At 40.8% G+C, this 17,040-nt stretch overlaps 1 protein-coding gene across 3 annotated transcripts in view; it reads right to left on the reverse strand.

Annotated features, from left to right (window-relative positions):
* Nucleotides 1-17,040, reverse strand: part of Corin (corin, serine peptidase) — a 192,418-nt gene that overhangs the window by 108,546 nt on the left and 66,832 nt on the right. For all 3 annotated transcript variants that reach the window (XM_034508909.2, XM_034508910.2, XM_076938624.1), the window contains exon 5: nucleotides 7,698-7,882. In XM_034508909.2, coding sequence (XP_034364800.1) covers nucleotides 7,698-7,882 — 185 coding nt within the window. The remainder of the gene's footprint in view (nucleotides 1-7,697; nucleotides 7,883-17,040) is intronic.

The raw sequence follows: 17,040 nt of genomic DNA on the forward strand, positions 1-17,040 counted from the left end.
ACAAAGTGGTTGGTAATGAGTGGCTGCGTAGCAAGGAGGGACACACAGAAGTGGGCTGATAGCTTGGAGGAAGGCTCCTTAAGGCACTTACCACAAAAATAAATAGAAATTACAGCAGCCATGTTGTGCTGAGAATAAAAGTAACTGAACTCAGGCCTGTCCCAGGGCCTGAGGAATGCAGCAACTCCCTGAGTGTCCAGCTGAGATCCCCTGGAGACTTGCATCCCAGAACAGACACAAACCAGAATTAGATGGAGTCTTATAAAAATTGTCTCAGTTTCCCATTAAATTAAGTGACCTGTCTCCACTCTATGTTCCTCTACTTTAAGAAATATCTTGTAGCTCTACCCATCAGCAGACAGCCCTTACCTTTCAACACAGTCAAGCTATTTCCTTATCTACAAAATGCTGCAGAGAGCTGCCCTACTCAAGGGCATGTTCTTACCAGGAAGGGCCCCATCAATGGCTGACTGAGGTGAAGGTTAAAAAACTTGACTACTTTGGCTGAGCACTGGTTGACGCTGACTGAGACCAATTATGTTCCAGAGAGCCCTCACATATGGCTGAGGCATTAATAGGACTGGATCATATTCCAAATCTTCCCTTTCACCAAAAGCTGATGTCTTTCCTCTCTACAACAAACAAGCTGAATCCTAATTCAGCTTATCTCACACTTCCTCTTAGTGACTGTTTCTAGAGAACCCAACTTGTGATAGTTGGTCTCAGGAAGAGTCCAGGAAATGGGGCGATAAGATAGATATTGGCCTGGAAATTTCAGGGGAGAAAGAACATAAATATGTCTTCATTAGTGATGATAAAAACAGGCACCCTGGTGTCATGGAATGATCCAGTTGTTACAACCATCATCGAGGTGAATTGGGGTAATATAAGTCATAAAGGAATGAACTAAATAGAATTGCATAACTCACCAAATGTTCTAAAGTATAGAAAAAAATAGTTACTCTAAGACAAATAGGTCAAATAGGGTTTTTGCTTTGGGGAGGGATCACAAGTGTGGGTGTCTTTACAATTGTTCTATTTCTGTAAAGAGACACCATTGGGAAAGCATTTAATTGCTTACAGTTTCAGAGGTTTGGTCCATTATCAACATGGTGGGAAGCTTTGCCACACACAGGCAGTCATGGTGCTGGAGAAGGAGCTGAGAGTTCTATACCCAGATCCACAGACAGCAGAAAGAGAGAGTGCTATTAGGCTTAGCTTGAGATTCTGAAACCCCAAAGCCCACACCCACTGGCACACTTCCTCCAACAAGGCCATACCTCTGTCAAGTACTGCCATTCCCTAATGACCAACTATTCAAGTATATGAGCCCATAAGGACCATTCTTACTTAAAGCATCACAGTGGGTATAAGAACTTGTGAATGCTCATGACTGTGGATGCCTGTAGTGATGTTAGGAATTATCCTCATTACTCTTCCACCTTGGAAAATGAAGCAGGGTCTCTTAATCAAACACAGAGCTTGACTGCATAGTAAGTCTCCTTAGCCAGCTTGCTCTGTGTATCCCCTGTCTTGGCCTTCTCTGAAAGAAATAAAAGGCAGGCTCCACTCCCATTGGGGATTTACTTGGGTTCTGGGTCTGGGGATGCAAACCCTGGTCCTCAGTCTTCATTATTGAATGGCAAAAGCTTAACCACTGAACTGTCTCTTCAGCCCTGAAGAGCTTTTAGTAAGTATCAATACATTTGAAAAAGATAGTTTAAAGTTAAAAGTAATCCTTACATGAAAACCATCCTGGTTGGTTTTATTGTCCACTTGGTCAAAGCTAGAGTTATCTATAAAGAGGAACTTTGGTTGAGAAAATAACTCCATCACATTGGCTTATAGACAAGACTGTGAATTCCTTGATCGACAATTGGTGTAGGTGTGCCAACGTCACCATAGGTAGTACCAAGTGGTCCTGGATTGTATAAGAAAGCAGACTGAAGAAACCATGAGAGATAGCCAGTAAACAGCATTCCTCCATAGTCTGCTTCAATTCCTGCCTCTAGATTCCTCCATGAGTTCCTGCCCTGACTTCCCTCATGAACTACAGCCTGCAAGCTGAGATAAAGCCTAATGCCTTTCCTACTGAGTTGGTTTTGGTTACGGTGTTGATCAGAAGCTATAGAGACCAAATGGAGATTAAAACCAAACAGCCTCACTAATAGTTTTAAAAGAATCCTTTATACTGTAGCAAGGGACCTTCTAAAGTTAATGCCCAAGTACAAGAACTAAGAGTATCCTGCTCCAGAGAAAGACAAGCACGTAAGCAAAACACATTTTGTTTGATTGTTTGTTTGTTTGGTTGGGTTGGTTGGTTGGTTGGTTGGTTGGTTGGTTGGTTGGTTGGTTAGTTGGTTAGCTGTTTGGTTGGTTGGTTGGTTGGTTGGTTGGTTGGTTGGATGTTTGTTTGGTTGGTTGGTTGCTTGGTTGGTTGGTTGGTTGTTTTTTGACCAGGGAGTTCCTAGCTGAGGAGAGGGGAATGGTGTCAGTGAATGCTGAAAACTGACAGACAGATATTTGAAAAATCCTCCCACCTTTGAGCTCTTGGACATTTAAATCCAAAAATTGGAAAAATGAAAATAACACAAATATAAGTATAAATTAAGGAAATATAAAATCATCATAGAATAGAAAAATGTAATAAGACAGAAAAAGATTTGTTGGGGAAGGCAAATATAATCAGTAATTCTCTAGTAAGCCTTTTCAAAAAAGGGTATTACCATTGTCTAAATGAAATTTAGCCTAAAAGGAAGGAAATAATAGATCATCTTAACAGAAATAAAGGATTTTGTAAATTACAAAATTGTTTATGATAAAAATTTGTATTATATAGCAAGCATATTGTTTGTATATATTTAGAAACATACAACACACACACATATAGTTGAGCTTTATATATACTGACACACACATGCACACACATATACCACACACACACACATGCACACACACATACCACACACACACATACCACACGCAAACACACACACGTGCACACACACATGCACGCACACACACATACCACACACGTACACACACATACCACACACGAACACATACCAAACACATGCACACACACACAACATGTCCTGAGAGAGCACAATGGTGGTACATGGGAGGAGCTGGAGAGAAGAAAAAGAGAGGGGAAAATAATGTAATGATATTTTGATTTTAAAACTTTTTAGAATAAAACTAATGACACTACCTAGAGCTACCTGGTAAGAAGAAAAGGAACTGTCCAGATAATACTGGTCTGCAGCCTTGTCTGTGATACACTTTCTTAATTTCAAGTTGATGTAGGAGGGACCAGCCCACTGTGGGCAACACTATATAGAAAAGATAACTGGGCAAGCCTGAGGGAGCAAACTAGTAAACCACATGCTCCACAGATTCTTTTTACAGGATATTTGATCACAGAGTAAACACTGAGAATGTGCTATTTACTGGAAAAAATGTTTTGAGTTGTGGTGTGCCTCAACCATAATAATTAGGGTATCATACATGCATGCATGTATGTATGTATGTATGTATGTATGTATGTAAAGGGAATTAATTCAACAATGGCTAGCTGTGAACTTAAGAATCAAGTAGTTACTCAGTTCTACAAGGCTAGGTGTCACAGCTGCTCTTCTATATAAGCTGGAACCCCAAGGAAGTAGCCTGCAATAAGTGCCCTGGCAAAGTACAGGCAAGCAGACAAAACAAACAAACAAACACTTCCTTCTTCCATTGTCCTTTTATAGGCTTTTAGCAAATGGTATAACCCATGTTAAAGGTATGCCACAAGATTTGGATTAAAGGCATATGTTATCCTGCCTTAGACTCCAAATCAAAAGCCTGTGCCTTCCAGCCTCAAGATCTGGTCAAAGGCATGCTGTCTTTCTGCCTCAATATCTGGGTCAGAGGTGTGCCCTCCATTTCTGGATTGGAATTCAATTCAGATATAGTTAAGTTGACAACTGAGAATAACCATCACAAACTATGATTTGAAAGTGTAAGCCAAATAAAGCCTCTCTTCCCCCAAAATGAAACTTCAAATAGAAGCTGGAAAGAACCCAGATGCCCTTCAACAGAGGAATGGATACAAAAATGTGGTGCATTTACACAATGGAGTATTACTTGGCTATTAAAAACGAATTCATGAAATTCTTAGGCAAATGGGTGGAACTAGAAAATATTCTGAGTGAGGTAACCCAGTCACAAAAGAACACATATGGTATGCACTCACTGATAATTGGATGTTAGCCCAAAGGCTCGAAATACCCAAGATACAACTCACAGACCACATGAAGCTCGTGAAAATGGAAGACCAAAGTGTGGGTGCTTCGGTCCTTCTTAGAAGGAGTAACAAAATACTCATGAGAGCAAATATGGAGACAAAGTGTGGAACAGAAACTGAAGGAGGGCCATCTGGAGACTGTTCCACCTGAGTATCCATCCCATGTGCTGTCACCAAAGGTAGAGGCTGATATGAATGCCAGAAAGTACATGCTGACAGGAGCCTGATGTGGCTGTCTCCTTAGAGATCTTCCAGAGCTTGACATATACAGAGGCAGATGCTTTCAGCTAACCATTGAACTGATCACGGGGTTCCCAATGGAAGAGTGAGAAAGAAGACTGAAGGAGCTAAAAGGGTTTGTGGGCCCGTGGGGAGAGCAACAATACCAACTGAACAGAGCTCCCAGGGGCTAAACCTGGGAGCACATAGGGAGGGACCCACAGCTCCAGCTGTATATGTAAGGGATGATGGCCTTGTTGGGCATAGGTGGGAGAGGAGGGCCTTGGTCCCATGAAGGCTGGATACCCCAGTGTGGGGGAATTCAAGGTCGGGGATGTGGTAGTGGGTGGGTGAGTGGGGGCATATCCTCATAGAAGCAGGAGGATCGGGAATGGGATAGGGGGTTTCTGGGTGGGGGGAAATGAGGAAAGGGGATAACATATGAAATGTAAATAAAATACTCAATAAAAATAAATAAATAAATAAATAATTAAAATTGAGGGTGATAAAAACACATCCTCTATTCAAAAAGGAAATGAAAAAAATGTATTTCAAGTATGATATCACATGGAGTACTCTTTGTAGTATGTATTTTGTAGAACATCAAAGCTTTAATTTTGAACAAATTCATTGGATCTTAATAGTGAAAAAATTACTTTGAGAAAAACTTGCCTTTATGGTAGCTAACATTTTTATTTTAGTACGGTTTAGGGGAAGGGTGAGAAGGTATGTGTAGTCTTTGTAATAGGTTAATGTGACTGTTTTATTATAAAATATTACTGCAATTTTCATTAAATGATTTTTATATTCTGAGACAAAAAAAAAAAAACCCTGCAATTAGAAGTTCCCAAATCTGACTAAGACTGTCCATTGGATCCTTCCATAAACAGAAAGATCGTATTGATGAACCACATACTTGAGTCATAGAACACGCAGAAACCAAGCTGGTATTCATCTGGTATCCCCATTCCCTGATGCTTACCAGTAATAGTGATGAAGGGTGCTTTGTGTACTACCAGCGGAGAAAAGTAACTATCAGTCTTACCTAGCTGTGAATGCTGTGAGCTAAAAATGACTGGCCTGGAAAGACATGCCCACCGGAGCAATAGTGGCAGGAATGTCACAGGAGTAACCAACAACTTCATGATGGAGTTAAAGCCTGATCCACCATATGAAACTCATACCTGGCACTATGCCAGGGCCACGGGCCCTAGGGAGACCTAACTACTATTATTCTCTAAATGGTACAGTATTAAAATGACTGCTTATAACTTATTGTTATCATAGATGAGTGCATCTTCCAACCCCCGTCAGAGAAGCTTCTTTTTTGCAGTCGATGGAGATTAACACAGAGACTCACAACTGGACAAGGTGAAGACAAAAAGAGACTGCTGAGTTTTCAACATTAACTGGAACATTTATGTCATACCCCCTCCAAAGATTATGGAACAAGGACGAGAAAGACAGCGAGAGCCACAGGCAATACATGACTACAAGGAAACCATATTTTCTGGCCATGGCAGGGAAGTTGCACTTATAAACTCATAGTGATTGTGATAGCATGCATAAGACCTATGCAGGATTAAGCCAGACTAAATCTCAGCATGGAGTAAGAAGCTAGGCATGAAGTCTCACTCCTACCTGAGGAGCTATTGGTAATTCAGAGCTACTAGGAGAGGTAAAATCCATTTTCTTCAAGAGTATAGCACCTTTTAGGTTAACAACATACTAGTGGATGGACATACATCTGAGAGTATATGGGCAGCAGAAATCAAACTCAGTAGATTGCTTTAAAATTAAGACACAAAGTTGGGTAGACAGGGAAACAAGTGGATCTGAAAAAAGTTAGAAGAGGGAGAGTAAATATAATCAAATTATATCATATGAAAAATTCAAATAATTAATAAAAATAATAAAGTAAGATAGAGAAAACTCTCTGTTCCATGTACAGAGAAAAGAGGCATACATATTGGGAATGGAGAAATTCAGTCAGAGACTTTTGTACTACATCTACATAATAAATCACATATGTACAGGTCAGCTTTGCAGCATCATAAAATCTCCAAATGCCTGAGATAAACCGTTTAAAGAGAGGAGAGATTTGGTTTGCCTTTGGTCCATGATTACCCACGTGACTTTGGGACTGTTTGGAGGTAAACCACCATCATAGCCAAGTCACCCAAGTCACATGGTAGACGAGGCTGCTCACTTCATGGTGGCTTAGGAAACATAGAGAAATAGAAAGAAGGGGCCAGTGTCCCAATACCCAGTTAGGAGGCTAGACCCTAGTGACCTAATTTCATTCTACTGTGCTCCACCTCATCCAGGTTTCAGAGACTCTCAACAGTTGCTACAGATCAGTAGATAACCCTTTAGAAAACAGAAACTTGGAACAACATTTCAGATCAAAACAATAATGAGGTATATCCATGCAGCACATCAAACTGTAAACTAATGAGACCACTGGGAAATGGACAAACACCTATACAACAGAAATGACAATGAAACGGTTACACATTTTTTTAAAAAAACATGATCAAATTCCTCAGGGAAAAACAACTTAAAGTCACGGGGAGATGCCTTAATTCTCTCACCAGAATTGTAAAAATACGAAAGACTGAAAATGCCAACATCAGGAGGGTAGGGGATGAAAATGATCTTTCACACATAGATACTGGGAGTATAAGTCCATACAACTAGTCTAGAGAACCATTTTGCAAAACAAGTCCATAACTATGAACCAAAGACACGGACAAATATACCAGCCTTGTTCTTCATAATAGCAGAAACTACACATAATTCAATGTCTACCATTAACAGATATATTGTATAACTGAGTATCAGAGCACTTACTTAATTCAGTGTGAAGAAATGGAACCTGCAATGAATGCAATGAATTGCTCAAGCATAGTGTTAAGCAAATACAAGAAGATACAAAGATGTCACGCATTATTTAATTATATTTACATGAAGTTCAGTAACAAGAAAAGCTACCTAAGGTGATAGAAGCCTCTGCAAAGGAGAGGTGATTAGGAGGGTTATTGCAGACATTTCTACATTGTTAATATCCTTCTTCTAAATGTAGAGTTTCCTTGCTTTTTAAAACATGTTAGACTACATACTATTTCTGTAGATATCCCCAAATCTCTACATTTGGTGGTGGTTTACTTGAAAAGTAAACACAGATACTTACATTGCTTTCCATGTTCCTGCTGCAGTGAGAAGCAGACCTTGCTGACATTGCTGTTGTTCTCAGTGTGGTCTCTAAACTGAGAGCATCTGAGGGAATCTGGCCAGGAGGAGTTCACCATTCCCAGGACAGATTCACATCCTTCTTTTGCAGCCTCACAGAAAGATCTACAGGGTAGAAGGCCACGCCTAAATACAAACAAAAAGACAGGGATGAGGATTAGTTTCATAATAGGACAGTTCTCAAGACAACAATAATATTAAAGGTAGCCGCCAGCAAGTTAATATAGATTATTATCTTGCATTTCCTATGTGCTGTCAGTAATTTAAACTTCAACAGTTTCAGCCACCCAATTATACGGAGTCTGACAATAGGCTAGTTTCATAATAGATCATGTAGTCATTGCTTGTAGAACAATCTACCCCGAATAATTGTTCTTAAGCTTCCTGTATTAAAATATACTGGTTGACCAACAGAAAGAAGAAAAATGGAGGCCCCCAATTAGAAGGAGCAAAAATAGGTCAAAAGGTAGGATGCTCTAACTTTTTATCTTTCCTTTGAGAAATCCAACTATCTCTCAGAGGCCAATAGAGAAAGCCATTCTTTATTCTCCATGGCCTTCATGAAAAGCCTCCTACAGACAAGTGGCAACTCAGAAAATCTTGTGTTCCTAAAAAAACAAAGAAGAAATCTTATCAGCCTTCTGTTTTATATTCTTCAGAGTAAAAAATGTGAGTCACTGTGGATCTGTAGATCGTGTGTGGGTCCTGTTGGGCTGAGTTGTGGATCCCACATGTCTGTCCCCCAGGTGTCTGGATCCGAGCCTCAGAGGGCAGGAGCTTGGGAATTTGACTGAGTTCACTCCATGCAGCGCTAGGTGGACATTGGGCTGTGAGAAATCGAAGAACTCCGCTCTAGGTGTGGAGAGATCTCAGTCTGAGGTCCTGTGAGGGGCAGAGCTCTTGGGTGGGGACCCCTGAGAAAGAAGGCATGCGGGGATTGACTGGTCTCAGACTCCTGGGCTCCCAGGTGCCATTGGGAGCCGTGGAAGAGTTGAGACTGGGGGCATAAGGGCTGGACTGGCCCACAGCAGAGAGGGGTGAGAGGGAGAAGCCCCAGCGGCATCCCACAGGGTAGTGTGACTCTTGGTAGAGGTGACTTGCTTGGCTGGGTCATGGCTGGCTCGGCTAGCTTGCTTGGGTCGGCAGGGCTCTGTGGCTGGAATGCAGAGAGGTCCTCCAGAAAGAGATTAGGCAGTGGTTCACTGGTTAAAGGCCCCCTCTATGGTTCTCCATGGCAGGCCCCAAAGACAAGAGGAAGTCCATGCTTTTAAAAGGTTTACTGTCATGGCAGAAAGTAGATGAAGTTGTACCTCATACCCCATGTCTTCAGGGTGAGACTGAGGTTAAATATCTTTTGCAAAGAGGAGGGGCTGGGAAAGAATGCTTAATTGGCTATGCCCTCTGGCCTTTAGGTATCTCATTTATATGGTGGTCTCTTGAGGCTCTGCAGCCTGAAGTCACACCCTCTACCTTTGCTGTATTACCTAAGGCCACAAACTTTTCTTTGGGAGGGACTGTGGATAAGTGAAAGGAACCAGGGCCCAGCAGCAAGGCCAAACACCTACCTTCCCATTAGGGTGTTATCTGGGTTTCGAGGCCTGTGCTCGACCAGGTACCCAGCTGCCTCTCACAGCCCACCGCCCCACGAGTCACCATGAGTTAATAGTAAAAGCAATGATGCCCCTGGCACTTGTCTTCATCCTCTTTGTATGTAACCAAACCTTCCCAGATCCCAGGTTTGTTCTGGGGACTTCAACTCATGTCAAGGCCGTGGACTGGTCTCCTCTCAAAGCCACGTGGCTTTCTCTGCCTCACAGCTATAGGTTGTATCTTATCTCCCTGTCAGTCTCCACCAAAGGCACTTCAAAGGACTTGCAGAAAACAAGAGAAGTTTTGTGAAATGGAAACTTTGCTTGAGTCCCATCAAAACAGCTATTTCAAATGTTGATATTACAGAATTATACAATATTGGATCTGTCATAAACCTTTTCTGGGAAGCACAGACCCATTAAGATTCTGGGGCAGAATCAAGAGTCACACACTTCTTACTACCAGCTTCACAACAACAAAGTAGGAAGAGAAAGTATGTGCAGGAGCTTCCAGGCCTTCATATGCATATCTTCTAATAATGTCTATTGGTGTATAATAAATGGACTTTACAAAGCCCTTGATCAGACAAGCTTGCATACAATAAACCTTTTGTTCCACAGATACAGAAACATGATGTGACCTGCCATCTAGCAGGTTAGACTGGATCTGATGTGTTGCTTGAGGGCCTTCAAGGAGAGATCCGTGTATATATAAGGTCTCAACACTTACATTGTGGTATTGATGGTGTTATACTCAGGGCACTGTCCATACTGCTGACCCTAGATTTCCCATTCCTTGTCATTATTTTGAGACAAGATCTCAATAAATTGCCTATGCTGGCCTTGAACTAGCAGACCTTGAACTTATGATCAACCTGGGAAAAGTGTGGGCTTTTGAAACCTCAAAGCCTGCCCCTATTAACACACCTCCTTCAACAAGACCACACCTCCTAATCCTTCCCAAATGGTTCCACCAACTGGGGACTATATTTAAACACACAAGCATATTTCAGCCGTTCTCATTCAAACCACCACAATTAGATATTTTAGAGTTAAGAGTGGACAAGTGTCCCTAGTGGTTCCGGAAACTTTCTTTAGTTCTGAGGCTACTTATTCCTCACCATCTATGTCTTTTTTTATGTCCTGAAGTTAAGATTCTAACTTAGAAACTGACTGATTGTCATGGACTTTTCCTCTCTGCCATGCTCATTTCCCTAGGTCTCTCACTCTAGATCCTCCCATGGACACTCTGCTGGTATCTAACCTTGAGCCAACAGTTTATTCAAGGCCAAGACTCAGTTTCCCCACTTGAAAAGTGAGGGATTTGGAAGAGTTTGAGTTTAATCTATTTTTCATAATTCTCTTACTATGAACATTTTGTAAGTTAAAATTCCTTCTTAAGAGTAGTATTTCTCAGAGGAGCATTGAAGCCATGATAACCCTTAACAGTCTTGCTGACCTACAAGAAATAACAGACATTTTTTTTCCTCAAGGCTTGAGCTGGGGATATATAGAAATACTAAAATACCATTAGACCATCTACTCTAAAATTAGTGCAGAGGAAAATGTCTGGAGTGTTTCTAAATAAGTCTCCTAAGAGGTGCAACCAACCGAGACTCGTGAGTTTTACATTGCTGGACGGGAGTATGTGAGCTGCGGGTGGAGTATTAATAACTATGAGTCCTTGCAAACCATGTACAAATGAGGGGCCATTTGTTCTTGTTTTGCCTGAAATTCAGCTGCTTTTGAAGGGCAGATGTGTTTTGCTTTTCATCACATGGAACGTGGTGGTGAGACAGGCTACACTATTTTGGAATATAAGGATCTATATCCAAGCAACAACACACTGGCAACTGAAAAACAGTGCTTGGCAAAAGGGAAGGACCACTTAGACTATCAGAATGACTATTTTGGAAAGGGCGGTTGTTCTTAATTGATGTGTGAAGTACATTTGGTGTGGTGAAAAAAAAAAAAAAAAAAAAAAAGTCCTCGATGCATTTCAATTCAAGTGAAGGCAGAGAGTTCTGATGTACCTCTCCAAGTATTTGTTGACACATTTGATTAATTTGGAAACATGTTACCACACAGTGATAATAAGGACATGTAGTATTTTTACTAGAAAAGATATTTTTAAATAATCAATCTACCATAAATGTTGTTCATTTAGTCTATAACTTCATTACTGAGTTTATTTCCAGGAAATTTTATTATGATACATCTAAAAGTATATAGATGTTTATCTAGAAATTTTTAATGATTGTCATAAATGGAGATTTGTTAAATAGCTAGCGATACCAAAATAAACTTATATGGCCAGTAGGCTTTTAAGAGTTATAAATCATATTTTTCTGTTAAATTAAGCAACTTTCAAATATATTTCATATAAATTCTTTGAGAATTTTATGTAACCTCCACCACTATCATTCAATATATTCGATCAAATTGATCCTTCACTTCTCCCCCTAATGCCTGCCAGATTCACCATCATCTCCTAACCACCAATTTTGTGACCTTTTGTTTCTAATAAGCTATTAAACCAAATTTGTGCTGTCCTGTATTTGGAGCCATCCACTAGAGTGTGCTTGACCTACTACAGACCAATTAAGGAAAATTGACTCTCCCTTCCCTGAAAGACATCAACTGTTCACAGATTCTCAGATGTAAGATCTTAAGAATCCCCTTAACACTCTATGCTAGACTGCCACAGGTGCTGTGTGGGTTCATGACTACAGTGATTGCATTAAATCCAGAAGACACTGTTTTGTTCTGATCCTCTCTGACTTCTGATTCTTACACTCTTTCTGCCACTATACTGTCTGGTTATCTGTGTCAACTTGAAAAAGGAGCCTCCCTTGAGAAAATGCCTCTATGAGATCCAGCTATAAGGCATTTTCTCAATTAGTGATCAAGGTGGAAGGGCCCATTGTGGGTGGTGCAGTCCCTGGGATGGTAGTCCTGGGTTCTATAAGAAAGCAAGCTAAGCAAGCAGGAGAAGTAAGACAGTAAGCAGCATTCTTCCATGACTTCTGCATTCACTCCTGCTTCAGGGTTCCTACCCTGTATGAGTTCCTATCCTGACTTTTTTTGGCGATGAACAGCAATGTGGAAATGTAAGCTGAATAAACCCTTCCCTCCCCAACTTGCTTCTTGGTCATGATGGGTTTTTTTTGCAGAAATAGAAACCCTGACTAAGACAGCCCTTTTTACAGAAGGGTCCCCGAGCCTTGGCTGTGTGTTTGTGATAGATAACAGATGGTCCAGTGAGATAGATAACAGATGATCCATCCAAGGTTAAGCCATGACCACTTAGTTCCTCCTCTGCCCTTTGATGACTTGTGAGTTTCAGCACTAGCTGCCATCTACTGCATAAAGAAATTTCTTGGATGAAGTCTAAGAGCTATACTAATTATTGGATATAGAGATACAAAGAGGGTTGGTTGATATTATGCCCTCTGAAAAGAATAATAATGATAGGTTCACCCCTGGAACCCGAGAGCCTCCCTAACCCAGGGTTCTTGGCCAGATTTACAGTTGGAAGCACATGTTTCATGCTATGAATCAGGCCTTAAATTCAGTCAGAAAACAGCTGCTTGCCCCCATAGTATTCTTGTCACTATTGCATGGACATGTCTTACCACACTGGTCATTGTTGTACTTGACAAGGTTCACAACTGAGGAAGCCTTAATGAGACAATCTCAGGACCAAACACTGGCCCTAAATTTTTACCTAGGTGATCCTCTTTCACAGATGAACCATCATGATGCAAGATTATGAATCCATCACTATTGTTAGAAAGAGCAAGACAACAGGTCACCTGATGTCACTGGTGAGGGTTCAACAGCACATCAAGTGACTGAAGAAACTTTATATGTCATAGAAGAGAAAGAATTTGTACTTGGTCTCTACTTAGGCATGGAGATGAAGAAGTGTACAAGTGAAGGCTGGTCTTTCCATGTTCTACCATCAGAAAAGAGATAATGGAAGGGGCCAGCATATTCCTTACTCTTTCGTCTGGAACTCTAACAGCTGTGACTCTGATTATCTTGTCTTTATTTGTAATAATCATGGTTCCAGCATGGAAAAGATGACCCACTAAAGTTGGAGCATGGCATAGTATTCCATGAAAACACTATTGACAAGAGCAGTGTTTCCTAATCCCAACAAGGGTTTATGCAATAGGGTCGGGGCCAGGAGCTATTAACACCTACGTTTAAAGAGAAAAGGAGTAATTGCTGGAACATAGGAAGAGGCATCTAAGGAAGGCTGCTACATGGGAGGCATGTTTTTTTCATATACGATGTACCCAGTATCTGCAAGGTGGCATAGAGGAACATGAGGTGACCATAATAGGTGGCTACTAGGTGACCTGCCTATCCTACATTCTGATCTACTGGTGGCTCCCCAGGCATGAACCCGACAAAGAGCCCAAATGCGATCATTGCTAAAACAGTGTCTAGGGAAGACTTGGAGCAGAGGCATGTGGAACTGACTATGAAGGAGTAAATGAAGACTAGCCAGCACACAGCTGCATGCCTCACACCCAACTCAGGGGTGCAACAAATACTTGTGGAGGGAGGAAACACAATGGCATGTTGAGTAGATGGTTCAACTATTATTAACTTAACATCTAATAGGAGACTGTGTAACTCAGAATCAGCAAATGCAGCCATAGCAGGTTTTGTGGGCTGCTGTTTGTTCGTCTCAGGGGGCTGCTTCAGAAGAACATGGTTTGGATGGAAGCAAAATCATATCACCATCCATGGAAGAAAAGTGGTCATGATTTCCTCTCAAGCAAAAGTTACTCTTGTGGGCTTCTTGAGCCACTATAAGAAATTATCTCAATATTAAGATCTTAATATTTCCATGTCTGTTCATGTCATATTAAGCTGACCATCTATTGATTTGTTTGCTATTTTATTTTTTCATTAACTTTTTCATTTATTCACTTTACATCCTGGTTGCAGCCTCTCTTCCTCCTGGTCCCCCATCACATAGCCCCTCTCCTCACATCCCCCTTCCCTTCCCTTCTGACAAAGTTATCTCCCACCAGTACAATGTAAGCTCTAAAGAGCCAATAAATGCTTCCTGGGCATTGTCTTTGCAGTGTCTTCTTAGTATACAAGTGGGGACACCACAGGTAGCTGATGGATAAATTATTGAAATGCACGAAGGATGACTTAGGTGTCCCAGGGAATAAAACTATCAGTAGCAGACGTGGAAGGAGACCCATAACCACAGTGTCCTCTCTCCAGCTGAGTGATCTGGACAAGGATGCAAATCTTTCCTGCCCTGCAGACTCCCTTTCCCTCACAACTGTAAAATCTCCACATGCCATCCAGTTTTAGCACACTTCCCATATAATAGGAAAGTGTTGGTAAAATAGATAAGATACCCACAGATGGATCGTCGTGTTTATTTGACAACTTTGGGGTTTCACTCTTAGGAGAGGAAAAACTCAAAGAAACGCCAAGTGGTAAAGATGTGTTGCTTTCAGCCATCAGGAATAACACAAAGCTGCAAAGCATCTCCTGAAAGAGAATCAAAAGACTTGGCTTCTAACTGACGGAGCACTGGTCATCTTTAGAATTTGCCACACTTACCAAGACCCACAGGGTAAGACATTACCAATATCAGAAGCAACTTACAACCGCAGTATTTTGCAGCCTTTCTGATTTTTGTGTATTGTCATTGACACTGATAGTAAGGGTCTTCAAGGGAATGCAATCACAAGTACTATATATTGTAGTCATTTACAGTTGATACCCAGAACTGTTGGACAGAAAAGTGAATGAACTCCCCCACTGAACTGGGCATGAGTGTCCCGGACACTGGCAGCAACATGAAAAGACATTTTCAGAAAGATTTTGGCTGGCCTGACTGACTCCTCAGTTTTACAACCTGGAAAAATAAAGCAATCTGAAGTACTCAACTGTACAGTACCTACCCGTTGGACCATTTTGAGTCATCGGACAGTCTCACCTACGTTGACATTTTAGGCATAATAGCTCACCAATGTTGTGTGGCATTGAAGGGACGTATGCTATGCTTGGCCGATGGAACACTCAACTGACGGGGCATATAAGATTAGACCACTGTTCCAAGTTAGGGGTTACACCCTAGTAAGTAAGCAACATTTTGCTATCTACTTGATATTTTAAAGCAATATATTCTAACCTACATACTTTAGAGCCATTCCAATAGTTTATCAGTAAAAATTTTATATTTTTAGATGATAGGCTCCACTGAATCTGTATGTTCTCCTGCCTTTCCGATAGGCCCTGTGCAGTACATCCACATACATTTGGTCAAAGCAAACACAGCTCAAAATAAAGACAATTAAATTCCATTGTTTCAATATACAATGTAGTTAAATAGTAACTGTGGTCTCCAAAGAATCAGGTCAAAAACTATTCTGTTTATACATCCCACTATAATCTTTTAAAATTAAAATTTAATTGTTATTAAGTAGCTATTTTTTTTCTGGGCTGGAAAACAAACACTTTTTCTTTATTTGAATAATGTGGCCTCTAATAGACGATACAAACTAGTGAAACATAAGAAAAATCTGTTTGACCTTACAATGGTTTTCTACAATACATTTACTTTGCTGAACTTACTCGGCTTATTAAATTAGGTTGCAGTTCCCAAGCATACAAAGTGACAGCAGGAAGCGTGGCCTAAAAGTATAGTTATAAAACTAAATATAATAATAAAAATAGGAGAAGTCCCCAAAGAGCACTTGAAACGTAACTGCAAATTGTTATTCATTATAACAGAAAATGGAAAAACTCTCATACTGGTACAGTTATCAAAGGATAAATCAGGTCAGGGGGAAAAAAAATTTAACTTAAAGTGCCCTGGAAACTGTAGGCAGCTCGAAAGTGTTTACCCAAGCAGAACTGAGTTAGAATAAAGAGGATCGCCATGGTGGACCCAGCAGTTCCTGGGCTCTGAACACACTGCCTTTTATTTTCTTTCTGTGTACATGCATGAGCCCACGGAGGAGTTAATCTAAAAAAATAAAATATGTTAAGTGAAAATTTCAGAAACTAAACAGAAACGGGATGAGAATCTAGTTCCAAAAAATCCTTTGCTATTTTATCCAATTTTACTTTATTTACTTATTTTTTGGTGGTCCTTCACACATGGCATATATACATGAGAAGTACAATTTTGTGGTGTCCACTTCACTAATTCTGCTTGTTCTTCATGACCCCACCCCTTCAGAGTTATAGCTAACATTTACTAGCTCTTTCTAAGGGCCAGGCAGTGTCCCAAGCCCCACGTGTCATTAAATCCTCATATTAATTTTGTAACATAAGTATAACTATTATTTCTCTTTTATGGATGATGAGGTCATGGCACCCGGCTTCTTTAGCCTGATTTCCCAACCACTACTTCAAAGCAAGAGGTCCACACCTTAATCTGTAGAACTGGAAATCACCTCATTGGACACAGGATCTTTGTGGGATACAATTAAGAGTCTGGATGTGAAGCTATTATCCTAGATTGTGTAGGTGAGCCCGGAATCCAATGACAGGTGTCCTTATAGGAAACAGAAGAGGAAGAGATGTTGGCAGTCAGGAAATGTTCTGTGATGGCAGAGGAACATGAGCATAAGACAAAGGAACAGAAAACGGGCAAAACAGAAAATGGACTCTCCCCACAGAGTTCTGGGAACCAGACAGCCTGCC

The sequence above is a fragment of the Arvicanthis niloticus genome, chromosome 7, assembly GCF_011762505.2.
Source record: "Arvicanthis niloticus isolate mArvNil1 chromosome 7, mArvNil1.pat.X, whole genome shotgun sequence".
Taxonomy (NCBI): Eukaryota; Metazoa; Chordata; class Mammalia; order Rodentia; family Muridae; genus Arvicanthis; species Arvicanthis niloticus.